The sequence below is a fragment of the Pungitius pungitius genome, chromosome 20, assembly GCF_949316345.1.
Source record: "Pungitius pungitius chromosome 20, fPunPun2.1, whole genome shotgun sequence".
Taxonomy (NCBI): Eukaryota; Metazoa; Chordata; class Actinopteri; order Perciformes; family Gasterosteidae; genus Pungitius; species Pungitius pungitius.
In genome coordinates this window covers 10,170,628-10,197,976 of record NC_084919.1, presented here as the reverse complement: position 1 = coordinate 10,197,976, position 27,349 = coordinate 10,170,628, and the positions used below count along the sequence as shown (strand labels likewise).

Here is a 27,349-nt window from a genome sequence, read left to right as displayed (position 1 = left end):
TTATATATCAGAGTATACATATATTAATTAATTAAACTATGATTTATAAGCTCTAATGTTAATTTCATTTAATTAAGCGAGAACCAAAGTGGAAAATCTAATGACGAACTATAATCTAGCGGGATTATACAATGTGTTAGCAAAGCGGATTCTATGCCTAAAGATGGGAGACCCAAACGTTAAAAGCGTCGACTCACAACTGGACATGAGGTCAGTGGGACCACTGGGCTTTCTTTCTGGGGATGCACGCACGCACGCAAACACACACCTTCTGCTTTCCTCTCTACGCCTTACACGCTCACTCCGAGCCGATCGGTCGGTCCGGGCCGTGTCGTGGAAGGGAGAGGCTTGTAGCGAGGGTGTGTCAAGCAGCTCACTGTCCATAAAGTTTCCCTAATGATCTTCATAGGACGCAGCAGACAGTGGGTCTGGACTACGGCCGAGAGTGTCTTGAGCTCTTTAAAGTCTTCTTCTAATCCTTTTTAAAGACGAGCGGCCGCGTGTGCCGCTGACGATGCCACGGGATTTTTCAGAATGATTTGGCCCACAGGATGGAAATTAGTGGCTTTCAAAGTGGACCCAAGAAGAAAAAAAAGGGGGGAGGGGGGGGGGAGAAGATTCGTACCACGTCGTTTCACTCTTGAGCTGCACTGGTTGAAAGAAGAAAAACAGTCCGTCCCCGCAGTCACTATTCCAGCAGCGGTTGCCATGGCCGCACCAGATGACTGCAAGTAGGTCACACACCTTCACGTCCGTACCCCCCCCGCTCATCGTTGCCCGGGATGCACTCACTGTCAGAGAAGCAAAAGTGAAGAAATCGACACCTCCCATTGTTTTTTACAGGTGTGAGGTAGATGAAGTGGGGGGGGGGGGGGATTCAGGTATCCTTGATTGAGGGGAGGTGCGAGTGTTGGGGGGAAGAGGAGGGGGGGGGGGGGGGGGGGTGAAAGGTTTCACCTCAGGCCGCATTCACGATTTCCTCCACCTCTGGGTGCGGGGGCCGCGGTGTGTGTGAGGCTCCTCGGGGGAGGAGGACGAGCCCTCCAGGGGAGACGAGCCGGAGCGCTGCTCCTCCTCCTCCTCCGGCGGGCCGAGGAGAGGCCCCCCCCCCGGGCTGAAGGCCGAGGTAGACACATGTTGGTCCTGAGAGCCGGTGGCGGGCGCCAGCGCCTTGTGGGGACACTGAGCCACCATGTGCGTGATGCTCTGGCAGTAGTGGCATTTCTTTGGCTGGGGGGGCAGGCCACACTCCTTGGCGTGGTGGTCCAGACCTCCACAGTTATAACAGCTGCAGGGGGGGAGAGGGGGGGGGGGAAGAGGTGAGGAAAAACATTTTCAAGCCACAAAAAAAAAAAAAACATTGCAATATTGCCCCATTTAGTGAATCATTTTATAGTTTTGATCATAGCTACTTAAAGAGAAGAGAACACTTTAGTGAAAACATCAGCAGCTCCAAATAAGACTCGTCACTAGATGGCAGTGTGCGACACGAAATGGCCTCGGATCAACCCGAGAGGTCTGTGGCATAACAAACTGCTCTGTGTTATTCAATTTGACAAGAAGCAATTGGGTGCTGAATGAATAGGGCTTGAGGGGGGGGGGGGCACTTGTAGGAATCCACATTAACAGACTTATTTGCTGTGATGCTTCATTCTTTCATAGCTGTGAAAACGCATCGCTCTGCATCTTAGTTCAAGGTTGATGTTGTCAAACTAAATCATGTTATCTTTTGATGAAGCATAAAACTGATCATCTTTGCCTGTCTCTACCATGGGAAACACTGCAATGCCTCTTAATAATAGTCAAATCTGGGGAATATATCTGAAACAAGTCAGGTTTAAAGAATTTCACAACTTACATTTATTGAGACAGTAATAGAATAATTAAAACTACAATAAGACTATTGTTTCTAATTCATTAATCGCATAATTTATCCAAATATTGTATATGAAGAAACAGAAAACCACCTTTGATACAACCTTAACAGACAAGATGGGTAAAAGAAATTTGGAGAAAGTATTTAAAGTTGTGCCTTTACTTTTGAGGGAGACATTTTTTACAATGCAGTTACATTTTGTGTTGCCAATTTATTAATTTATTAACAAAAGCTGAATATAATCCAATCCAGTTTCTTACATTGAGCAGAAGGTAGAGACACTGGATCAATTATCCCAAATAAACTGAATTATTCAACCATGTAAAACAATCAGGGAGCCTTCAATCCCTTATTGAGTTTCCTTCTTTCTAACAAAAGCTTTTCTTTTCACACAATGGAAGACGGGACATCACATGGTTGTTCCAATGAGGCCATGCTATACGATGCAGCATATACCTGCTACACATGGATCCATGTGGGCAGGAGGACCTGCAGAACGTCCTGCTTAAACCACCAGGTGTTTTCAAAGAGTTCCACGTGCGCATCTACTGAGTGTGAAACTCGGTAAATGCGCACGTCGAGATGCACGTAAAACCCAACCCTTCCCTGTGCTCATGTTTTTTCTAATGTAAACGCTGGCAAATTGATTTTAAATAGCAGCAAAGGCAGGCAAAGTGCACCACTGTGCACAATAACCATGGCAACAGACATGTACTTGGGCGGATTGAGTAGATTTAATCTATAATCTCAGCCCACTCAGAAACAGGTCGCTAGATGTACACATAACATATGTCTCCTTCTCCTTCTTTTTAAAGGCGAGCTGCCAACACTCGCATATTTCCAGCCTTAAAAGCAGAGAGGCTGGTGCACTTGAATCCTTACATTCCTGCAAACACAGGCCACTTTTCCATTATATTTTCCATGTTTCCTGATTGCGTCACACTCACCGGTCTCCCTTTGGTTTGCGTTTCTGGAGTGGGACCTTCCCTTTGGGTCTCCTCTCGCTGCCTGCACAGGGTCCCCCACCAGGTCCGGTCACCCGCAGGGACTCCAGGCCCTTAGAGGATTTCTTATAGGTGAACTCCACCTGCTCGCCCTCCTTTAAGCTGCGGAAGCCCTCCATCACCAGTTTGCTCTGTGGGGAGGGGAAAAAAAAGCAATTATCCATTTAAAACTGGCAGGCACTTAAAGCACAATGAATGAAGGCAAAAGGAAAGGAAAGATAATGCCTGCTATACACAAAGGTCTGCATATTGCTATATATGTATATATATATATATATATATAGCAATATGCAGCCCTTGGAATAATGAAGAATAATTTGAAAGCACTCTCCGATATGTCTAAAGATTCATATAGCGTCCGACTAGGTATCTGAACCTCGAATGATAAATTAAGACAACGATTGTATTCTATATGGTTCTTGGTGAAAGATAAAGTGCAATGAATGCATTGGTTATTTTAATAACAATGCACCAAGGCCCGAGGACATCAACACTTTTCATCTACAAATAGTCGTCCCAGAACAATCGAGGCGGGGAGTTGGCTGAGGGGGGAGGGGGGGGTACTGCACACAGTAGCACACGTTGTACACAGAAAAGGCATCATCGACTGCATGTGGTTACTTCACCAACTGCTACGGCAGCCTTTGCAAAGAGAAGCTCGTTTCAAACACGCCGCCCTTGCTTCACCCCCTTTATCTACTTTTCGCAGAAGCACCACTTCCCTTTCCTTCTGCAGGCGGGTGGGGGGGGGGGGGGGGGGGGACACACCCACACGATCATTTTCTCCCGGGACATCTCTCGTGCGTCTCATCCGTAGGCCGCACGGATTCAGTGGCGGCGAGGCCACCGGGACGCAGACCGGCGTCTCGTTGGGACGCACAGAGCGGACGGCTGACCTTTATTTATCGGAGGTTAGCGCACGCCCACACGAGCATGACCTGCTACCTGCTATACATGCTGGCCTATAAATAACACGCAGGCTTCCTTTCTATTTCAGGGTTTGTAGGAGAAAGAGGGGAATAGAGAAATGGTGAACTGATCCGAGGAAATAAAATGTGAAACTATAGATTGAGGAGAGATGTTTGACGGCAGCAACAGGAAGGTAAAGGTTGAGAAATGTGAAAACCCAAGAGAGTCAAGGAGGTGGAAATGTATGCAGTGAAACATTTCTTTGTGAAAAGAAACTATGAATAGTGTCTGTATGTGTCTGCATAGTATACATCTATATGTACACTATGCAATGACATGAGGATTTAATACTGGGACACATTAGGGATCACAAAATATATTCATAATTTGCTCTTCAAAAACAAGTTTGTTCAGTATAAACTTGTGTTGATGTGTTTCATTAAGAAGCTCAAAATGTGTAATAAAAAAAACCAAAAAGTGGAAGTACAGTAGAAAATCCACAATACAAGTGGCACATCAATCTGAATGACTTTCATTTTTTTATTTTAATCTTTCACAATTCACGTTCAAAATGTGCTAATGTGAGAACAGACGAGACTCCTGCGTAATGCACAAAAAGCTTTTCATGATAAATCTGCAAATCCCTTTAAAAATCTTATTTTTGACACCAGGTAACATAAATGTGTTAAATGTGTCGTTTTCTGTACTTACTTAATATCAAACGCAACGAGTAAAAACAACAAAAAAAGAAAATGGATAAATACAATTTAATACAAATGATTCTCACTGCTATGTGAAACAAGACATCCCGACTAGAAATGTTTATCACGGGCTGTGCAATATAAAGTATACACAAATAGGATTTCTCGTTATATTCGTCTTTGTGTGATACACTAATTCAGATAAAAGGAAACTGCATATTTCTGCCTATTATTTCTTCACATTTCCTGGTATTAATCTACATATTGTGTCAAACTCATTAAACACTCCACAGGAATCACAGAACATTGAAAAAGCATGGAGCAATAACTAGAGGATAAGTGGTTAAAATAGGAAAATGTAGTATGCTTGATGCTTTAATATCAAACTTCTTTGATGCTAATTTTTCCTTTTTTACAGACTTTTTATTTCCACCATTTCTAAGAAAGGAGGGGAGCTGGTTTCTCTGTCAGATGTTTCGATTCTCTTCTTGCAGCCAGGGCCACGCTGCCTTTGGTTCTAATGGAGGACTCATCCATTTTGGGTATTCGGGTATTGGATTCATCTTTGCGTAAAGGAAGAGCATCAGGAAATGGAAAGATTTTACAGAGGTGCGAGAAAACAGAAGAGATGATGAGGGGAGTCAAAAACTCAGCTTGTGACTGATGACTGATGTTTGATCGCTGTGTTGCAAAAACCATGACTTTCGAGATTTAAAAAATGCTAATTCATTTAAATTAATACGTAAAAATATCTGGCTTTCGATTTCCCCGCCAATAAAGCGAGATGAGGAACCTCAAGCAGTCAGAGCCCTGCTCATTGAAATTAAGAATGATTTATGACTTCCATCATTAGACAATCCAAATGCCTGAAAGGCATTCCTGCAGCAGAAATCAATAGAAGCAAATAAAAACATGCACCCATCCCCCACAAAACCAACAGATTCTGAATAATGATGATTAATCATTGACTCGTCTCCAGACCGTGTGGCGCAGGAGTCCTTCCTGTTCCTGTCCTGTCTCCGGTCCACAGGCGGCTCGTCTCTTCAGGTCAAAGTTGAGTGGTTTGTCTCAGCACCCTCCCCCCCTCTGCAACGCTGTCAATGCACCAGTGAGGAAACCACACAACCCCTTTTGTTCCGCAGAAATGCCTGGAAACACACACACACACACACACAGACGCGCACGTGCACACGCGAACACACACACACACGTCCTCCATATAAGGAGCGTTATCACACCCATGCCTCCGATTTTAGTTTGGACGCGTGGCCTTGCAACATCTCAATCTCTACGCAAATGACGCAAGAAGCGCAGCATGAGGATGCACATCTGCGTGTGCGCCTGCACGCTGGCGTGTTTGCGTGAAGATGAAGAAGGAAACGTCACAAATCAGTGCCTGTAACCCGAGTCCCCTCCTCTCGAGTGACCTGGCGGGTGTCCTGACCCGTTTCAGTTTACGCACAGAGGTCAGGAAAGGGCACGGCCGGGGGGGAGGGAACGAGAACCTTAGAGAGAAGGTGGGGACACAAAATGGAGGAGTGGTCTTGAGCGGGGTGGTGGGTGGGAGCGGGGTTGTTGAGGAGAAGGGGGGGCGCTCATGGAAATGCCTCCAGCGCATTCTGTTCAGCTCCAATGGAGGAGCAACTCCTGATCAGTGTGGCTGGACCTGGGGGGAGGAGACCTGGGGGACAAAACCCCCATTTGATCAGGAGCCCTACAGGTCGGCAGCAGAAATCCAGAGGGGGGGGGGGTCAGTGGTACGACTCGGCTTCACCCCCTGCTTGACCGGCAGACCACACCCGGCTAGCAGAATTCTCTCTTAAAAACAGACGCAGCCACCCTCAAAAAACTCAAAATGGATACCGGCACTGATTATGCTTACAGGCTTCCTCGTATGTAATAAATATCTTCCTATGGCTGTGTGCGCGCGCGTGTGTGTGTGTGTATATGTGTGTGTGTGTGTGTGTGTGTGTAGGAAGGAGCCAGCGATCGATACTGACTCCAACATCCTGGATAGAAATAGCCCTCCTTTTCATCAGACAGGCCCTCGTCATCCCCAGACCCAGCAATCAATACAGGAAGCTGTAACGTGAGTGAGGGGATGGAGGGGAAGCGGGAGAAAGAAGACCCCACAGCAGCAGCCCCCCCCGCAAAAAAAAAAAATCACCCCGTGGCGACCACCGGCTACGGAGCGGCTAATCGCAACGGACGCTTTTAAATCCGAGGTGGCCCACGCAGAGATGCTGCTGGTGTTCGGAGGATAGAGGATGTGTAGGTGGGGTGAGGGGGCGGGGGGGAGATGGCGGTCACCATGTGGCGTGGTGCCATTAAGTAGCTTTTTTTGCACACAGGAAAGGAAATGCTAAGTGGACAAAGCTGGGCCAGATCAGCTCAGATGGACGTAGCCTCGACAGGACGCATATAAACCAAAGAAGAAAGAGGGGAAAGAAAAACGAGAGCAGAAAGCGGGACGTTAAAAAAAAAGGAAGAAAAAAAAAAAAAAACACACGCACAAATGTCGAAAACCACCAACAGAGCGGCGCTTGTGACGCTGACACCCCAGCACTCCTCGACACGTTGTCATTAGTGGCCCTGACCCTTGAACCCTGCCCAACCCCCATCAAGCACTTAAAAGCCTTCATGTTCCCCCTGCCTCAAATTAACAGCATCCAACACCCTTGATTATGACTGGGGCCAATATCTGATCCGAGGGAGGAAGCACTGGATCATCTTGCTGCTTTTATCAGCACCAGAGGGGAAATGAACCATCGCTGAGGTGACTGGTGATTAAACACACGGCCGGCTAATAACGCCAGCTCTTTCAGACAGCCAATATTAAATATGTGAGCAAGTAAAACACAATTTATTCATGTAAAATGATGATATATATACATACAAAATGGTTAAGAATCTTGTTTTTTTATGAAAAGTTGAATACTAAACATTCAGTGTATAGCATTAATATACACTATTTTTTCAACATTAAACTGCATTTGTCTTTAAGTTGTAATAGAGTGATATCAATATTGAAGTATTATTCAAATGATTGATTTTGCAGCCGAGATAATTTGCTGAAGACAAAAATAAGACTATTAAAACTGAATTTATCTATTGATCATCTCAATTTTAAAATTACCGTTTCGACCAAATTAATCAGTCTTTCATTATTTATTTATATATATATATATAATTTTATATGTTTTACAGATTGAATTGTTATTGATTTAAACAATTTATTGACAGAAATAAACGTCTTTTGCAAAAACCAAGCAAAAATTTAAAATGTCATCTAGTCTCTTAAATATGAGCATTTGATGCTTTTCTACGTCAAATAAAATATTAAACCCTACATCTCTTTTTTTAAACAAGCAATTGAAATAAAAAAATTAACTAATTGCAACTAAATCATTTTGTTGCCATACACGTCTTATTTATTCAGCTAAAGAAAATGCAACATAAGATCAAAGTGCAGAAACATTTCAAATTGCCACCTTTCCAATTATCAATCATCTGCGCCGTATGTGGCCAGCTCCTCAAAAGGAAGTCACATGATATACGTTTTTGATGTGCAGTGGAGAAGGGTGAGTAGGTGGAGGACAGGGTGGGGATGGGTGGAGGGGGTCCGGGAGGAGGGGGGGGGGGGGGGGGTGGGGTCTTGTGGCTGCAGGAGAGACAAAGCCTGATACCGGCTATCTGGAGGCAGAGATGGGTGGGGCCTGCATGCCAAACGGTGACACGGACCAGAGGTTAATCTCACTAGGGGCCCACTTTAACCTCGCTACACAAAACACACACAATATCACGCGCGCGCATGCACACACACACACACACTCTCTCTTAAAACCTGAAACATCTTACAATGGTTCCCATGTAGACACCAACAGTAGTTAAGAGGAGAAGGAACCACACACACTCACTCACTCACTCCATAAATTGAACACACACTCTGGAGCTTTCGGGAGAATAACAGCAGCAGCAAACTGTTCAACATTTCAAACTGATTACCGACAAAGGGAAAGCAGGCCCCCACCCCTCTGCCACCCCCCCAACCCTCCTGCCTTTTTGTCTTTAAAGAAATTCCTCTTTTTAAAAGAATGCCCGAGGAGAGAGCAACCCCCGAGTCCCAGCAGGAACTCACACACACGCACGCACACACACACACACACACACACACACACACACAGTCACAGTCCAGGTAGAGAAGGGGTTGACAAACAGAGATAATGAAATGGCTTTGTGTGCGGATTCGCTAAGCAGGGGGGAAAAGTGGGTGGTGAAGAAGCTTAATTACTCTCTCCGTCTCTTTCTCTTTCTCTGAAGCCCCCCCCCCCCCCCACTTCCCCCCCTTCGGTGCAAAGAGGAAGTGATCAGATAGAAGTCCTGATGAAGAGGCCTCCCAGGAAGAGAACTTGTGGTCCCTCTCAGTGACTCACGTGCACACTCCCCCCCCGCCCTCTCTTACCTTCCTGCTCCTTCACTAACTCGTTTTTCCAAACCTCTCGCTCATGTTTTCCTCCTCGACTACCACCCGCGCCCCCCCCCCCCCCCCCCCCACACACACACACACTCCCCCGCATTCCCCCTCCACCACCACCACCACTTATTTTTTTCCCCCATCCCTATGGGAAAACTCCTCCTCTATCCCCCTCTGTGTCCTCACTCTCCCTCTTCCCCTCCCCACCTTTCTTACCTCTGTGCTGCGAATACGTTTGCGATCTTTCCACTGTTTTGACAATAAACGACAGGTGACCTGCTATCGTAAATACAGGCAAGTCACAACATTAACAGTTCTTAGAAGAATTGTCACATTTCAAATATTGGGATTTCAAAGATTTGTATCCCAACCGGAATATTCTCTGTACTTATAAAGAAACTACAGTATAAACTCAGCGTATTGTAGCAGCATTTAACATGCACGTCATTTCCAGAACAACCTGAAAAACAAATGTCTTCCGGCTGACAGCAGAGACACAAAGGGAGGAACAGTCAGAGGAACCCAGAGACAGATTTAATGAGAATGCGTATGCAAAACACTTGTATGCAAACACGTGTGTTTGCATACAAGTGTTTTGCATCCAGAATGACAATGCACTTATGAATGCATATCGTTAGTTCTTTGTGTTGAATGACTATGAGCTGTATTATTGTAACTACGTTCCTGTAAATAATTGGGGAAAACACCTAAACATGTGAATCATTCTATCACATATATACATATAAATGTTCTTCAAAACACGTAGAAAGGCACATTTAATTTAGGGAAATGGTTAGCAGAAAGGGACAATGATAAATTACTATGATTTTCATTCCTGAATTCACCAACGAAATACCCCACTGGACTGCATAGACTTGGAAGAACCCATATATGGGACCAGCCTCAGTTTACAGAGCATTGAGACAGACGGACGATATTTGACTTCTGCTCAGCTTTTCATGCCCTATTCTCAGACTGGACCTTCCCTCCGTTTCTGATCCACTTTTAAAATGTGCAGGGAGCGTTGTGTACATTGAAGGATGCAGCACATTCAGTCGAAGGAGCACCGAAATATGACATCAATCAAACCCTTTGCGACTCATCCTTTTCACAAAACAAAAAACAATTAAAAAAATTGAACCTAATGCAGAATTTAAATGACATTACATTATTATCAGAAGGCTAAAACTAAAAACAACTAACTTTATAAAAATCAATAGAACATTTATATTTGTCAGATGACAAGTTAAGGCTAATAAGATGTTGTTGAGCTAAAAAATGTTTTTAATTAAAGACCTTATTTCATCATTGCAAACTGTTGTGATGATCTACAGGTGAGACACAACAAATATCATCAGCAATCAGTGTCAAACATAGAAGTCCCTCTTCCTATTTTCAGACCAGAAACAACTTATGTACAGTATGTATGAGGAAAAAATAAACCACCAGGAGTTCTACATGGATGCAAATACATGAAAAGCCATCATGAAACCATTGACATGTCTCAATACTCCTGGTTCAGCTTATAATGATCAGTGGATCTTTTAGTGCAAACATCTGACCTCTAATTTACTTCCTCCACCCACAAGTACAGCACAACATCCCCTGAGTGCATAGAAAACATATCTCTACAGGGGGAGAAGGTCAGATGAAATGTGAAAATGCCTCTCCTCATCCTCTATCCTTCCTCCCTGAGAATTTTAAAGCCACTTTATTGGACCGTAAAAAAACGCTGATTAAACCGTGTGGGAATAGGAGCTGAATGAAGAGAGAGGCCCTCTGTGTGCTGCAAGAATAAGTGGAAAACCAAGCCTCAAAAATGAGCGCCGTGCACAATAAATCAACAGCAACACCACATGTGGTGGAAAAACGGGACAAATGTAAAAGGCACGTGCAGAATGCACCCACGAAACAACATCAGAGGAGCCCAACGCCTCCCACCACCAGAGTGCAGTTTGACTCGTTACACCTTCCTTCCCCACATGTGAAGTGACCGCATCTCAAGCCTCTGCTGACCACTAGTGCCAAGTGTGAAAACTAACCGCGTCGTATAGCCACACAACACGTCTCCCCTTCCCCTTCACACAGTACAGAGGGAAGAGAGGTGAGGGGGGGGGTGGACACTTGTGGCTTTAGGAGAAAACTTAACGTGTTGATTTTTCTTATTTTTATTCAGTGATTACACAGTAACATGTGTGGCAGTGCAAAACATCCGGATGATACAATGTTGCCCGCTGCTCTGGGTAGAAGTACACGGGGGAGGATAGTGTGTGTGTGTGTGTGTGTGTGTGGGGAGGGGGGGGGGGGGGGGGGTATTGACAGCGGAATGGCCTGGGGAAGGAGATAGAACTATTCACGGATCCGGATGAGGCCAATGATCGCCACGTGACAACAACGTGTACATGTTTCTGCATCGATCTGTGCTGGATTTATTCTCTCCTTTTTTTGGGGGGGTGGGGGGGGGCGTCTATACTTACTTGGTGGACGAAAACATCCAGAGGGGGGTCGACGGGGCGACCCTCGCTGCTGGTCATTGAGATAAATCCAAAGCCCATCCGGACGTTGAACCACTTGCAGAAGCCCGATCCCGACAGGTTCTGAGGTCGAGTCCGGTCCTCCTGCTCGGTGCACTTGGCGGGTTCTTCTGCGCCACCTTTCCCCGGCCCTCCTGTAACAGGCGAGAGGCACGTTATCGCATTGTACAGGCTACAGGAAAGCACACACACACATGCCTACACACATACAGATTGAGACATTACGTTGAATTCGCACTTTTTTGCGTATTATTTAAAAAAAAAAGTTCAAAAAGCGTGCGCGTGTGCGTGTGCGTGGGAGAAGGAGGGGGGGTGGCGGAGGGGGATCCCCTCCACTTGCCAAAGCTGGCTTTGTGAAGTTCACGGTCGGTAGAAATGTCCCGCGCCGCTAGTACCGCTCGTACGCGTTGCGGTAACGCCGAACATCCCCCGCAACAACAAAAAAACGTATATAAAAAAGTTGCCTCTGACTCCCTGGCGGATGGTCGCCTCCGACCCGCTCAGTCGGAGCAACTTGTGGCGGACCACCACCGCCGTCTTCTTCTTGGCTGCGTGTGATCCGGAGGGCAGGTGTACCACATATGCTTTTTTCAGAGATGCCCAAAAAACGCGCTCGCTCTTAACGCAGTGAAAACCCAGAGAGTGTTTTTTTGGGGGGGAACACAACTACCACGTTGCAGCCCCCCCCCCCCCCCCCCCTCCACCCTCCCTTCTCCACACACCCTCGCGCAAGCTGTAGGTGGTGAGGGGGGGGGGGGTATAAGAGCAGAAAATAGAAAATAATAGCAGAATAACCTTCGGCCATGTTTCCCCGCGGACCCTCTGCGCCCAAGTTGCGATAGAGAAGCTTCCTCTGCGAAGGCGGGCTGCGGTAGTCACCATTAATCCGATATCCTCGAGCCCGTCGGTCACCAATTTAGCTCGCATGGTACGGCGTGCTCTCTGCCTTTCGATATTTGTGTCATGTCTCTGTTTCTTCCCCTGCAATCCCTGCCTCACTCACGCCACCTCTGCGCTGCTCTTCCTCTCTCTCTCCCTCTCTCTCTCTCTCTCTCCCTCGCTCTCTCTCTCTCTCCCTCGCTCTCTCTCTCTCTCTCCCTCGCTCTCATTCGCTCTCGAGCTGACTGTGCCCGTTCCCCGTAGTGAGAACACGTGACTTTGACAATTACACGCTTTTCCTGCTGCTCGTCTTTCTGCTGCTCGTCTTTCCACTCCGGGGAAGAGGAGGGAATCGGACTCGCGACCGCCAGCGGAGTTGCAGCCCTGTAGTTGTGCCGTGAACAGAGAAGCAGCCATAAGCGAATGAGAGCCTCGAACAAACAGGGGGGAGAGGGGTGGCGGGGGGGGGGAGCGCCGTGTTCGGTCGGCGGTAACAGCTCGAGATGGGTAGCTACGTAGCCTGAAGCTATTATACTCTGAGATTAGATTAGCTGGGATTCAATTAAATCTGAATGAATCCTCTGGGTGTGATTGGGTGGTCGGAGCAGCGGGACTGAACCAAACACGGGGGAAAGAAAGCCGAACAATATGGCAAGAAAAGAGAGAGACTTTGTTCAAATACAAAAATTGTTCAATTACCACGCATGAATACAGCAATGTGTCAATGTGTGGAACTATAGCATGTAAAAACTTTCCTAAATCTGATATTTCAGTTAAATAAACTCTTAAGTGCAGAAAAAAAACAACCAAGGGAAGAGGCCTACATACTAAATGAACAGATAATAACAATACAGAATAAACATGTGATGCTCATTTTCCATGCTTTCTATGCATGGACATGTTTTTGAGCTCATGTTCCCTTACAACCAGTTACCTCCCAGCATCATAGTGGGCACCAGAGGAGAGCTGAACTCACAGCTTTGGAATGTGACTGGAAACCCAGAAAAACAAACCTGAAAACTGATGTGTTCAGTTGTGTTCAGTTGTCAGTCGACCGTGAGGCCGACGGCACGTTGGAGAAGCTTCTAGATGCTTCTAGATAGCGTTGTGCACAGAGGTGATTAAATGGTGGCTATACATGTATGTTATGTGCTAGATTATCTTCTGCAGAGCGAAAGAATCACCGTAAAAACAATAAGAGGTTTAAACAGAAATTTTGTTACGCTTTGAGCACGAAGACATTAACTTTCAGTAGAAGTTGGATCAAATAAAGCGAAACAAAAATGTATGTTCTTTAAAGTTCAAACTTTTTTTTAGATAAGAACTCTTACCTCTTCATAAACTTATCTTGCGTTAATTTGACACATATTACTTGTTGACAAGTATTACTTTACTCAATTTAATTATATCATGCAAGTAACTGCAAAAGACAATTTCACACATTTTTTTAATTGAATAAAATCAAGAGTTTAAACCTCTATTCTTCTCTCACTGCTTATTCGAGTTACACTTTATGTCCACCAGCATGAGACAAACAGAGATATGTCCAACCAAGAGCTGCGGTTAGTCAAGGCCACACAGCAGCTTGATAACAACAAGCCTGAAAAATACTACGTCCATTGAGAAACCCTCCTGCCTATCTCACATCTTCCCCCGGTTGGGGTTATTCCCGGGTACACGGGCAAAGAGGAAAAACACGTTGGAGGAATGAAACAACAACAGGCCCATCTCCACCCACCGCAGCCCAAGAGCCCACCCTCTGGAATTCACAAGTTTTCTCCCTACCCCCAATCCATCCATCCCAGCCCCCGCGCTAAAGGCCTGTTTTTGAAGATGCTCGCAGAGGAGGCCTCTGCAGTGGCCATAGAATTACTGTCTGGGTCACAGGGTTGGGTGCCAGTGTCAGATGTTACCCACTCAGTCATATCCTGACAGGACCTTTCTGATTAGAACAAGTCTGTGGAAATCCCCCTTAGTGCAGCTCGATGACTTGTGCAGAGCTAATGGCCATGAATGATTTAGGTGGCTTGGGTGTGCCTGTTGGTCAAATGAAGCAACTGAAATACCCTCCAAAAAATATATATATATATATATATATATATATATATATCAAAGATTTAACTATTTTTAAATACCTTCACATAAGTGATTACATTTCTTTTTAATGTTATACGTCTCAAACTGATGATGGATGTATGAGTTCAGAGTGTTATAAGAAGAAACCTTATTTGGTTTTCAAATGAATCGACCAGTAATTTGGCTTTTTATCTTCAGAATGCAGAATATATTTGCACTACTGCACATTAACTTTATTTTATAAAGCTTAGCGAAAAAGTCATCAATATTGCTATGTTTTTCAAATGTATGCTTGATAAAAAAATATTCCTTCTGGAATCCTATGATTTTCCCTCATGCTGAAAGAAAAGATTGTCTGTTGTGTTTTGAGCTTACATTGTTGTTGTTTTGTGTGTATTTGGGGTCAGACTAAATAAACCTGTCATGGTGAGGTTTTGTCAGAAGTAAGGGAGTTTAACATGATTTGGCTTTTTTTTTTCTTGATGAACTGAAAATACAAACATTCAATCTCATAACCAACCAACTGAAACCTCTCCGCCATATTTGAATTGCTTTACACCACAACTAGTTGCCTTCAAGCCAGAGGATGAGCTTGTGCTCAAACATCGTGCTTTGTGTCTTGATTTATGGAGAAAAACAATGTTAAGTTCTGCATTAGCAAATTTACAACCACGCTGAACTGGAAAATACAACTTCTGTAGTTCATGTATCGGCTCTATCTTATAATCTTAAGCTTCCATTTATTTACCCTTTATGCTGCATGTGGTTTTGAACCATCTTTTAGTTTGAATTAATCATTTTTTCCCCAAAAGAAATCCTGCAAAAAGTTACGGAAACCCATAAAATGGTCTGTTTTTACAATCCAGTTAAAATCAAGAAAGGGTTCTGAAATAATAATCCAGTTAGTCAAGAGGAAGCGGTTTTGGCAAAGTTCACTAGAAACTGAGCTTTCTTGAATTGAATGTAAAACAAAATTAAGAATGTTAGCAAATCAGTTTGCATTACTTTTTGTGTAACAAAGAACTTGTGTGTAAACCCTTCCAATGCATCATTAATCTGTAAAAACTGCATGACACCTCACAAATCAAGACAGCATTTTCTCAAAACATTTCTCAAACAAGACATTTGAAGAATCAAGTCTCAGGTCTATTGTCACTATGCTTTAAGCCCCCTACTGTTTCCACGGCCACAATCAGGAGATGTGTCGCATTTCCACATAGACAAGAGAAAGGAAACCACCACCTAACCCATGTTTTCTGCAGTGGAAACCAACTAAAGGCCATAAATCACGTTCAACTTTTTCTTAATTTGAAGTTACAAATCATTGTTTTTTCTTTACTGTTCAAACTTACCAAAATACATTTCTTAAACAAAAAAAGGCCAAGTGAAATCAGCCAGTAATCAGTTAATAATTTTGTCCAAAACAGAAAAATATAAGGGTTCAAATCTCATAAGCAGGAGCAGATTCCTGAGCTGTTTGAATACCAACTTTCTGAGCAGAGTTTGGACTCCATCACCCCAGCTAACCCCACCCAACCCCCACTCCTCACCCTGAAGGCTCCCAGAGGAAATTTGCCTTTACTCTGCTCCTGTCAATGCTGTTCAAAGGGTTCATTGAGTTCCTCTCTCCCTTTTCTCCTTTCGTTTTTAGTGAAGGGGTTATTTTTTTTGTAATTTACTTCATGCATTCCAGCCACCAATCCTTTAACTTGTATTTCCTTTGCAAGGACGTGTAAACAGTGTTGGCAAAGCACGTCATCTAACTTTACATGGACTTGGAGTAACAACATGTGAAAGTTTTTTCATGAAAAAGGTAATATTCTCTTAATTATTTCATCTATTTATAAGTCTAAAAACGGGCGAATTTGCTTACTTAGTTTAAAATCACATTCTTTGAGGTTTCTGCCTGTCTATGTAAAAGAAGAAGAAATAATAAGGGTTTTTTTTACATTTAAATGCGTTCTTCATTTGCTATTTCTATAGATTTCGTTTATAGTTAATTTGAATCAACGAAAAATGTATACAAGTTACACAAAAAGTGAGCGTATACCACGTGCTCAACACTTGACCGCAGAAGTTAAACAACAACAATAACTTGTGGGATATTTTAAGTATTTACTCGCTCCATTTAACAAAATAAGTATCGAGTACTTCATCAAACACGTGATTTCAATCCAAATCCAAATCAAGATTTATATCACACAATTTAAAACACATTCATAAAAGCGAGTAAAATACGTACCAGCTCCTGAAAATCAGCAGGGTGAATGTGAACAATGAGAGAAGAAAAACGAAAAGAACCGCGGCGGAGGTAGATCACGTGTTATTGGTCATTTTTTAATTCGAGAATCTCTCTTCAAACAGGAGTAAACCGGCTGAAAATATGTGAATGAAATATCGGTGACGTCACAGCGATGGGGGAGGTTTGGCAAAGAAGCGCCTCTGCAGCCGGTGTGACAAATATCCACTTTTGTATGTATGTATTATCTGAGGTTTCTGCATGGATCCAGCGGGTAAGATTTACTTTATTTCCCTCCTGTGGGGTTCGTGAAGATTTTAAAAGTTCCCCATCATTTGTTGATCAACATCATGAAGAGGCTTCTGATGGGTTTATTTCCTTAATGTAAGATCATTATAATAAGACCGTAATATTCTTAGAATGAACCTAATGATGATCGGTAAGGTTTTTTTTAACGGCTCCTTTTTTAACTCTTCTTCTTTTTGGGTGTTCTCTCACAAGGAATCCACAGTTCACTTTCATACCAAACGCGCCATTTGTTATACTAAACCTTACTAATCCGGCTATGTTTGGGCATCTGAAACCCCTTAACTTTAATGACTGGTTTCGCTAAATGAGCCGATCCATCTCGCTGCCAAGTTGTTCAAATCCGGTCATTTCAGGTCAGCGAGACGCAGCTTGAACAAGAGGCGAGCTCCCAGCACCCAAACACCGCATCCATTGCTTTCTGCAGGAACTTTAGTTAAAAAAAAACACAAAAAAAACTGGCCACCGTTCAGTGACTCACCTGTAGGAGCGGGTGCAGACATCTTCCCTTTCCCCCCTTCCCGTGAATGAATGAGATGACACGGGGTAGACCGGACGCTCCTCCCGGTGCGTGTGCCCCCCCCCCCCCCCAATGAAGCAAACGTGGGGGAAAGAAGAGAGCCTGCCAACGCTTCAGGTCGGATTACATGTTTTAGGCCGACTTGTAAACCTGGCGCATGAAGCCAAGTGGAATCAAAGAGATTTTTTTTCTTCCGCGGATGAATATTTTATATACGGTAACTTAAGACGCGGCAACGTGCAGGACACGCTGGCTCAGTGTTTCTTTTTTTTCTTTTTTTTTCAAAATGTGACACCGGCGGATCGCTGGGCGCCTTGTGGCACACATCTGGAGAGTCGTAACCAGACGGATCCGTGTAGTTGAGGCACCATTGTTCATTGTCATCTTCCACAAAATGCTAAGACGTTGTCGGTCAATTTGATGCTGTTGCCGGACGAATCAGAAAGGAGTTTTGGTATAAACGTTGTCCAATGGTCAAGATCTCATTGGTAGATATGAACCCAACCTCCTGCACGTCTTGCAGCTTTATCGTGGCTCTTCAAAGCGTGTGGCATTCTCGGCCTCCCCCCCATCATGCTCCCAGATCCCCCCCACACACACACTTTCTCTCTTGTGGATAAAGGTCCATACTTTCACATCTCTAGCCCTGCTTGTTCCAATTATTAACTAAACATTGCAATCATTAATATCCCCTCTGGACGCATTACAATAACTCATTTCGCATGTTTTTTAAAAGACACACATACTACCCAAAGCCACCCTGCTGATCTGACGTCTGCTATGCACTCACTACAGGCCCGGTGTCCAGCGCAGTGCAGGCTACACGTAAACTGTTCCCAGACCAGTGATTGGGAGTCGATGAGCACAAAGGGTCGGAAGACTCGACATAAATAGCGACACCCGTTGGCTCTCTGCGGTTGAAAAGTTCGTATTTAATGCACGAAATGAAAGCGAGGCATTTGAGTAAATACCGTGTTACAACAGAAAATGAAGTATTTCGACCACTTCAAACGAAAGTCTGAATCATAATGAGTTTGTTTAAATAATACGAGGTGGGGATCCGCTCATCGGGTTGACGGGTTCGCCATGTTGGAAAGTCGGAAAAATAGTCAAGTGTGAGGCTGTTGAATATTTGACACCTCGCGGGAAGTGTTGGGTTTTAACGAATAGTTTCAACTACAGGAAACGGAAAGTAAGCATTTACAACCTTTAAAACAATAATATTGATAAGTGGGGGGTAGTTATTTTCATTACTGCTCCTCTGCGGAGGAATATAGTTCCTTGGGTTCCATCGAGCTTTCATTTCCGGTTAGCGCATTGATATTTGAGTAGGGTCACAGGTGTGTGTGTGTACTCATTGGTTCCTTCAGAATGTCTTCAAATGTGTGAGCGAATGATAAATTTAATGATTATTATTTAATGATAAATAATAAATTTCAATCAAACAATTTTAGACTCAATGTGCATATATAGAAAACATAAAGCAAGAAAATAAGGATATAATAAGGATTTAATACCGATGTGGGACTGCAGGGTTTCACCGGCTGGCCGAGCGCCCCCTGGTGGGTCATCGTGCTCTCATGCGATCACGCAGATACATACATTGCTAATGTGTGGTTGTGTGATGATTAAAAGGATGGGCTTTTATTGAGTGTTTTCCTGTTTTTAATTATACTTACTTATCAAGTAAATGATCAAACTGCAGAGAAGTGATTACGTTTGAGTTGGTCACATATTCTTATTATTCTTTCAAACTCTGCCTTGTGCTTATTTGCTGGAAATATTTATTTTTTGTGGGAATATTACATTACATTACATCACATGTCATTTAGCTGACGCTTTTATCCAAAGCGACGCACAATAAGTGCATTTCCACATAGAGATACTAACTCAGAAGAACAAGTAACAAGAAAGTACATTTTTCATCAAATAAGCAGTTACAAAAAAGAAAAAGAAAAGTGCCATTATAAGTACAATTTAAGTGCTATCATATTGTATTAATATTAAATTCCATCACAATAACACATGTGAATTTTTCGTTGGCCTTGATGTGAAAAGTTGAAAATGTATGTATTCTATTTTTATACATTATTTTCTTAACTTTCATTTTATTCCATAACTATTATTTACTCTATATGTTGGTTAGTCAGTCCTTGGCTAGTCAGTTATTTCTACAGCTGAAAAGATAAGATTTAGTCAGTGGGTAAAGATAAATTGATGAAAGAAATTTAATAATTGCCTCATCCTTGTTTCAGTATTCACGCATTTTGACCAAACAGATTATAGTTAAGGAAAACATAGGAACTGTAAGATTTAAGTGTATTTAATATGGTGCAATTATATTTACCTGCAACGTTATATAATATATTTCGTTAAATTGTGTGAAAATGAGGCTAATCTTAATATTTTCAACAAATTCTTTCTCCCACTCTTAAGAACTGATTTATTGAAATGAGAATTACAGTTAAGATATTTCCACTTAAAACAAAAAAATATTGTAACAAACATTTAAACCAGACAACAAAAAAGAGTGATGTGCATTTCACTTTTCTTGGACTGAATCATGAATGATTTCTATGACTTTATTAAACTACCAGAAGAAATTTAGAATTATTTCAAGCAATTACAAGAAGTAATATTTGTTTGTTAATTAGAATCAAGGGGTTTTATTTGCAGTCTAGGCCCTACTGCCTTTCCTCACTGGCAATAAGCAAATGAAATGTTGTATTTTGACAAAATGTCATATATGGAAAAGAAATTGGAAAATGTGACTGCTGTAAACAATAAAATGTTTTGTTTTGTAAATCATGTTGTTAGATCTTCTCACTTAAATGTCATGTTTATTTAATCCTCCTAAACCTGAACAGGAAGTTGTACATCAAAAAATTAAAAATATATTTATAAAAAAGCTTTGGCTTTTTCTTCTGTGTTGTGGTGAATTTAATTTAAAAATGCGTTTGTCTAAACTCAGGTTGAGGACACGTCGTTTGTGTGACCTTTCAACAGTAACTGCACTACACAAACATGAGCACGGGACACGAGAGAGGTTCTGGGACATGAAACGGGCCTGTGGAGTCCGCCCCATGGGGCCCTCTGTCAGACCCCCCCCTATGGGCTCCTCCACAGAGCGAGCGCCCCCTGGCGGGAGGACTGGAAACAGACACGCGGCTGCAGGGAGCAGTGAATGAGGCATCAACATAGAAAGGACTTCAAATCCTGCTGCCAATGAGGATTTAGCAATGAAGCCATTCTTACAGTTCCACCCGCACAAATTTAGACGCTGCTGCTCTGCACATTTTCACTGTAAGATTGTTTGTGTTGAACATTTAAAAAGAAATCTGATTCCAAGTGAAGTGTTTAAATTAACCGCAACCCAGAAATTACACCACATGCAAGCACCGAAGCTTAATACATAATTCAAATGTAAATACAATGGTTTGTAAAAGTGTCATGTTATTTAAGTATTTTATTCAAGCGGCACTTTGCCCTCATAAATGTATTGATGACAAAACAAATGGGCACCACGAATCCCCTTTTAAAAGTTGTTTATTGTAATGTGGCATTGGATTTTATTCCCTTGAAAAAAGGGCAAATGACCAGAGGTAGAAATCATTATCAGTCTGAAAGAAATATGGGCACTGACATTTAAACACACACTCACACACGCGTTTTTTTTGTTGTTGTTTCCAGTTGCTCATCCACGGCAATACTTTTATGCGGCGTAATCGTCTAGCTCTATTCTTGCACGCGCTGGAGTCGTTCAGCATTCTGTACACGAACGCAAAATAAATAACACGCATCGCGGCGAAGCAACTCGACGACGTGGAAACAACCTACAAATAACCTCAAGACGGTTCACTGCCGATTGGCTGATTACTGTAACGGTGAACGTAACCCCCCCTCCCTTTTCCTCCCCCCCGCTCGACACAACCGTCCCTGAGCACGTGGTCGGACTGGAGGGACTTGAAAGATCCGGTGTAGTGTTGCGGTGACGTTAAAGGGAACAGCTGGTACGAGCAGTTACTCCCGGGGGGGCTGAAATTATTTGACCCAGGAGATGTTGAGACAGCGGGCGATGAAGGCGTAGGTGTCCGCCACCTCCTGGATGACCTTGCTGGTGGGCTTGCCGGCGCCGTGGCCCGACTTTGTGTCCACGAGGATGAACAGAGGGTTCGTCTGCTTGGGGTCGCGGCCCACGATGTGCTGCAGGGTGGCGATGTATTTGAGCGAGTGGAGGGGCACCACGCGATCGTCGTGGTCCCCCGTCAGCAGGAGCACCGCCGGGTACTGGACCCCGTTGCCTTCTGGGACGCGGATGTTGTGGAGCGGGGAGTACCTGGCGAGGAGGAGCAGGTCAGACGTTAGCACAAGGATGAAGGACAGTCAACTCAACGCTTAAGGAAAGCTAACATCAAGTATTTAACGATCTGCAGAAGTCAAAACGGACGCACACGTCACTGAGCCAACGCACGCCGGCGAGCACTTACTTGATGAGACACTCAAACTGCTCCTTGTCTTCGGCGCAGCCAAAGTCGGTGGTCCAGGCGTGGCCGATGGTGAACTTGTGGAACTTCAGCATGTCCATGACGCCGACCTGAGCGACGGCGCAGCCGAACAGCTCCGGCCGCTGGTTGACGCAGGCCGCTGAGGGGAGGGGGCACACGGTCAGGAGGCGCCCGCACGCACGCCGAGGCTAAAGCGGGTGGCGGCGTCTTGCTCGGGCGGAGCCGGCGGCTTACATACCCACGAGCAGGCCCCCGTTGGAGCCGCCGTTTATAGTCAGCTTGGAGGGAGACGTGTAGCCCTCTTTGACGAGGTATTCGGCCGCACACTGGAAGTCTGTGAAGCAGTTCTGCTTGTTGGCCAGCATGCCGGCTTAACAAGGCAGGAAGGGAGGGAAGAAAGCAAAGTATGTCGGGGGGGGGGGGGCAACAATCAAGATGGATGGGCAGAAATGCGCTCACCTTTGTGCCAGGTCTCCCCGTACTCCCCTCCCCCTCGAATGTTGGCAACGGCCAGGACTCCTCCCAGATGTCGAACAAAGATGAGTCGGGAGACGCTGTAGCTCGGCGTGATGGAGATGTTAAAACCACCGTAGCCGTACAGGAAACCGGGGTGGGAGCCGTCCAATTTGATGCCCTTCTTGTGAACGATGAACATGGGGATCTGAGTGCCGTCCTTGGAGGAATAGAAGACCTGGCAGAAATGTGGAGGAACAGGAATCATCAGGAACCCACACGGCACTGGAAACGTTGGAGGAATACGTGCTTTGGGAGCAGTGACCATCGTGAGAACATAAAGGCAATGAAGCCTTTACGTAGAGGACAAAGAGACTCTTGTATAAAAGCCTGTGCTTGGTAGATTTCACATTCACAATGGTGGTGGAAATATAACAATAAATCTGACTCTGAAATTTCAATAGATCAATCGCCCTCATTTTGTAAACAGAGTACTTTAATATCCCATTGAAAAAACATTTTAATATTCAACAGAGCGGAGAATTTGTTCTGCTCCAGCACACACATCAGGAGATTCTTATTTAATGAGTCACTTGTCCAAGAACTGGCATTCAAGTAAAAAAAAAAAAAAAAAACACTTAACTGTATGATCAGGCGTGGTATCCAAACAATGCTACGCAGAGTTACTTAGCAAGATAATGAAAAGAATGCAAATTCCCCAAAAATGACGAGCTCCTGAGACGTTACCTGTGTGGTCTGGTAGTCCGAGGGGCTGAAGCCTTTGACTGTGACCTCTCTGAAGATGTGGGGCTGCAGCGGCTCCTGAGTCAGGTCGCAGTGGTAAATGATGGCTGGATGCCAGAGAAAAAAAACTTTGATGGGAATTCCTCTAAAATCTTTACAATCCCTTGGATGATATGTGGGGAAATGTATTCTCATTGCAGCACAAAATGTTGTAAAGCAACACAGCACCTACAAACACTACACAAACTGAGCCATTTAAAGCACGACATGCATCACTTCGAGCTCGCGTACCTGGGGAGAGGAAGGAGGTGAAGTAGTAAAAGATCTCAGAGTCCCTCTTCCTGCCTGTGAAACCCACAACGGAGCCGACGTCCAGAGGGAAGGTCCTCAGCTCCTCCCCCGAGCTCAGTCGGTACATTTTCAACACGTTCTTCACGTCGTGGAGGAAACACACAAACAGGTAGCTGGAGTACGTGCAGGTGGCGAACACTGCAGGGTCGACACGTGGCCAAAGGAAGACACCACGGGAGAAGTTTAAAAAGGCACATTTCTACACAGATTCCCAACGTGGCGATAGTGCTGCGGCGGCTCACCAATGACGTCCTTCTCGTGTTGAGGGATGAGCTCCTTCCAGTTGCTCTGAGCCGGAGAGGCAAAGTCGATGTTGATGAGGCGGTAACGCGGCGCGTCCAGGTTGGTCTTGAACGTGAACAACGTGCCCTCATTGGTGACATACTCGTACTCGGCGTCAAAGTTATCGATGAGCTTCACCCACGGCAAGAGTCCTAAACGTGGGAGGAGTAGTGTTGAAGTCCTATTATGAGAGCATTGGCCATGCACATAAAAGCTGTAAAGCTATAAAAAGCTTCTTGAGAGAAAAAAAACTTAATCAAGAAAAAAAAAAACAATCAATCTAGCAATCGTTGCCAGGCGGCACACAGCTCAACTAGATAACACACAGTGTAACATACCTGTAATACCCTGCGGAGTGGTTTTACGGTCACAATACCACAGTCTGTTAACCGGATCACAACCTTCCCTGATCGACAGCAGCAGGTACCGTCCATCGTCTGATACCTGCAACACACACACACACACACACACACACACACACACACACACACACACACACACACACACACACACACACACACACACACACACACACACACACACACACACACACACACACACACACACACACACACACACACACACACACACACACACAATCACTGAACCGAACCGAACCGAACCGAACCTGAACATCAGCACATCGTCTGCCTTTGTCTGACATTTTTAAGAGCAGGGAAAACAAAGTTCGGGCATACCTCAGCTCCAGCCATCCATTTGGGGTGGTCAGGGAATTCTGCACAGAGCACGTCTTCGGACTGCGGAGTCCCCAAAACATGGAAGTATAGCTTCTGATGCAGGTTGGTGGAGGTCTCGGTGCCTAGGAGACAAAACATTAAACTCTCAGTATCGCCTCCTGATGCCAGCAAAAAAAAAAACTGAATTTGAGGAGGAAAAAGGGGAGGAGATGTGAAGTGGGTCAGAAACAACACAACAATCAATCAGATCTCAAATGTATACAGACATTTTAAATCAGATGGGTAGTTCTAGGAGCTACAGTAGAGTTGACCTCACCGTCGCTCTTGCCCTCCTGCTTTGGGTACGAGTTGTAGAAAAGTCCCTTCCCGTCATGAGTCCAGGACATGCAGCTAAACTTGACCCGCTCCAGCCGGTCCTCCAGAGGCTTGGCGTCTTCCACCTGCAGGAAGCGGATCTCCACCCAGTCCGACCCACTGGCGCTTGTGCCATAAGCAAGGTACTCGCCGTCCTCAGAGAAGGCGTATCCTTCCAATGGCAAAATCACAGTCCATTAGCAAAGCTGACATTCTTTATTTAACTGTCAATGTGCATGCCATAAATAGACGGCTATTTATGGAAATTAAGACGTGACAGATTCAAATTCTGTTATTAGCATTTGAGGTTACTATTCTGTCAATCTAGGAAGAATAAAGCAACTCAGTAATAAAAGGAAACCTGTAATAAAATGCATTGCTTTGTTGATACCTCGCAGGGCAACGGTTCCATCGTCAGAGAACGTGTTTGGATCCAAGAAGACTTTGGGCTCAGCCTCCAGGCTCTCCTGCACGTACATCACACTCTGGTTTTGGAGGCCCGTGTTGTAGAAGTGAAAGTACCTGGAAATGAGGGAAGGGATGGTCATCGTACAAAAGTCGTTTCACGGATATGTGCTCCACCAGTGTGCCATCTGAAGAAAAAAAGATTCTGCCGTGCCTCACCTGTCGCCTCTTTTGAAGGGACAGCTGTACTTGGGGTAGTCGTACAGCTCAGTCATCCGCTCCTTGAACAGGTCTCGCACCTCGCAGCGCTCCAGGAAGGGCGACGTCAACTGGTTCTGAGCGGTGACAAACGCCTGGTGGAGGAACACACAGGTCATCAGAGATCAAAAGGGCTCCACAATCTCTGCAGTGAGTTCAGAAAAGCAGAGGAGAGGATTTGTCTAAACACAGAACAGGTGTTTGTGCAACATGCAGATTACAGGTTTCACTCAAACTAACCCATCCAGAGAAAAGGCTTCTCTGGAGAGACATCAACACTTCTCAACACTTGTGGGTTTTTAGTGCTTTGTTGTATTTTATAAGAAGTATCTGGATCACAGTCAGTGTTTTTCTTGAGTAAGCAGAATGGTCAGAGGGACATGTACCCCCGATCAATTAATGTGAGAAAATATGAGAGCATACATTATGACAAACCAACGGAAATAAGCAATGTGGATACCTGTGTCTTTTCACTGTCCGGGTCCTCCAGCCAGCTGTACGGATCTGGTACTTTGCAGCCATGGTACCCATCCACCTGAAACAGCGATCACAACGATTAGAAAGCAGTTAGCTGACACACGTTAAGGTGTGGCAAAATCAAATTATAAAAATCCACAAGACTTGTGCGACCAAAGCTGGCGCGTCCTAGACGACCACCAACAAGAACCCAAAGGCGAAGAAAACGTCAGCTAGCGCAACAAATAAGCGGTGCGTTAGCTCGCTACGGCCAGTGGGGAACAGCTGTCCGGTCGTCAACAAAGTCTGTGTGGGATGTCACGGGGGGGGGCTAAGCTAACTAGCACACTAACAAAGCGTACGCTGACTCCCAATGAATGGACCGAGCGTGATGATGAAGCATCCCGGCGTATTAGCATGCTAGGCTAGCTAGCTAGTTAGCTGGCTGGGCGGCCGAGTTCACTTACGACAGCATCGTCACGGTAAGCCTGCGGGTACTGAAAAGACATTTTGGAGGACAGTTTTCGGGAATGACGGCACCAAACGAGCTGCCTCAGAGACTGTAATGGCGCTTTTGAAATGACCCTTTGGATGCTACACAACATCGACTTGGAGCCTCTTTTTTCCGTTTGGCAGTCAACCCCGCTGACAAACAGCCAACGAGCGGTTTGAAGAGGGCCCCGCTCGTCGCTGCGGGGTCAGACGCTACGTCGCTGCGCCCTCTGCCGACGAGAAATGCGAATGCAACTCGCAGGAGATCCGCTGCACCATGACGACCGCAGCGCGCATTTATCACCCACCAGCGCAGCTAAAACTAGTCCGATGAAATCTAGTAATTCAAGATTCAACATTGAGTATCTGAGTTGTATGTGATGTGCAATTGAGCTAAATAGGGTTGTCACGATACCAAAACCATGACTTTGATACTATACCTGCCAAAATATTATGATACTCGATACTTTCAATACAATACCACAAATAAGATACTGGAACATTTATATATGATAGTAATAAATAAAACATCTGTAATGTTCTCTTTTTACCAGCTTCCTGCCCAGCTTTTTGAACATTTAACATATGGCAGTCATATTAGTATGAGCCCACAGTAAGATATAAATGAAAATGACATGGTAAAACCTATGTAGGCCTATTGTCCGTATCTGACTACAGAAGTATGAATTGCATCATTTTACAGATGTTTGAGGTAGAAAAAAACTAAAGCTATGTAGGTTGGGTGCATTAAAGATGGACACATTAAAAGGCCAATTTTCCCCCTTTATTGAAAACGACAATGAAAATTGCATCAAGTGTGTATTATTTGTTAC

General features: G+C 44.6%; 2 protein-coding genes across 3 annotated transcripts; both read right to left on the bottom strand.

Moving 5' to 3' along the window:
* Positions 1–969: 969 nt before the first annotated feature.
* Positions 970–17,576, bottom strand: lin28b (lin-28 homolog B (C. elegans)). 2 transcript variants are annotated; one of them, XM_037449788.1, is made up of 4 exons: positions 17,480–17,576; positions 11,442–11,632; positions 2,824–3,011; positions 970–1,288 (listed from the first exon to the last, which is right to left on the bottom strand). In XM_037449788.1, exons 1-4 carry the CDS (start codon positions 17,499–17,501, stop codon positions 970–972), a joined length of 720 nt encoding a protein of 239 aa, XP_037305685.1. In that variant the 5' UTR covers positions 17,502–17,576. The 2 variants fall into 2 exon arrangements, with proteins under 2 accessions (XP_037305685.1, XP_037305686.1); XM_037449789.2 differs by lacking the exon at positions 17,480–17,576 and adding an exon at positions 12,294–12,524.
* A 3,470-nt stretch (positions 17,577–21,046) lies between these two features.
* prep (prolyl endopeptidase) lies at positions 21,047–26,736 on the bottom strand. The gene is made up of 14 exons (XM_037449785.2): positions 26,492–26,736; positions 26,029–26,103; positions 25,530–25,663; positions 25,297–25,427; positions 24,868–25,077; positions 24,552–24,673; positions 24,192–24,297; positions 23,814–24,005; positions 23,512–23,709; positions 23,224–23,327; positions 22,483–22,714; positions 22,262–22,393; positions 22,006–22,162; positions 21,047–21,854 (listed from the first exon to the last, which is right to left on the bottom strand). The coding sequence occupies exons 1-14, from the start codon at positions 26,627–26,629 to the stop codon at positions 21,560–21,562; spliced, it is 2,226 nt and encodes a 741-aa protein (XP_037305682.1). The 5' UTR covers positions 26,630–26,736; the 3' UTR covers positions 21,047–21,559.
* Positions 26,737–27,349: the final 613 nt, after the last annotated feature.

What these genes read in the sequence shown, in the direction of transcription:
- prep (XM_037449785.2), bottom strand. Translation starts at nt 26,629, where the DNA reads ATGTTGTGTAGCATCCAAAGGGTCATTTCAAAAGCGCCATTACAGTCT. An exon ending in CTTACCGTGACGATGCTGTC is followed by an intron (nt 26,104 to 26,491) that starts GTAAGTGAACTC and finishes TCGCTGTTTCAG; the next exon opens with GTGGATGGGTACCATGGCTG. An exon ending in CGGGGAGACCTGGCACAAAG is followed by an intron (nt 22,394 to 22,482) that starts GTGAGCGCATTT and finishes TGCCTTGTTAAG; the next exon opens with CCGGCATGCTGGCCAACAAG.
- lin28b (XM_037449788.1), bottom strand. Translation starts at nt 17,501, where the DNA reads ATGTCTGCACCCGCTCCTACAG. An exon ending in TGGATGTTTTCGTCCACCAA is followed by an intron (nt 3,012 to 11,441) that starts GTAAGTATAGAC and finishes CCCTCCCCACAG; the next exon opens with AGCAAACTGGTGATGGAGGG. An exon ending in CGCAAACCAAAGGGAGACCG is followed by an intron (nt 1,289 to 2,823) that starts GTGAGTGTGACG and finishes CCCCCCCTGCAG; the next exon opens with CTGTTATAACTGTGGAGGTC.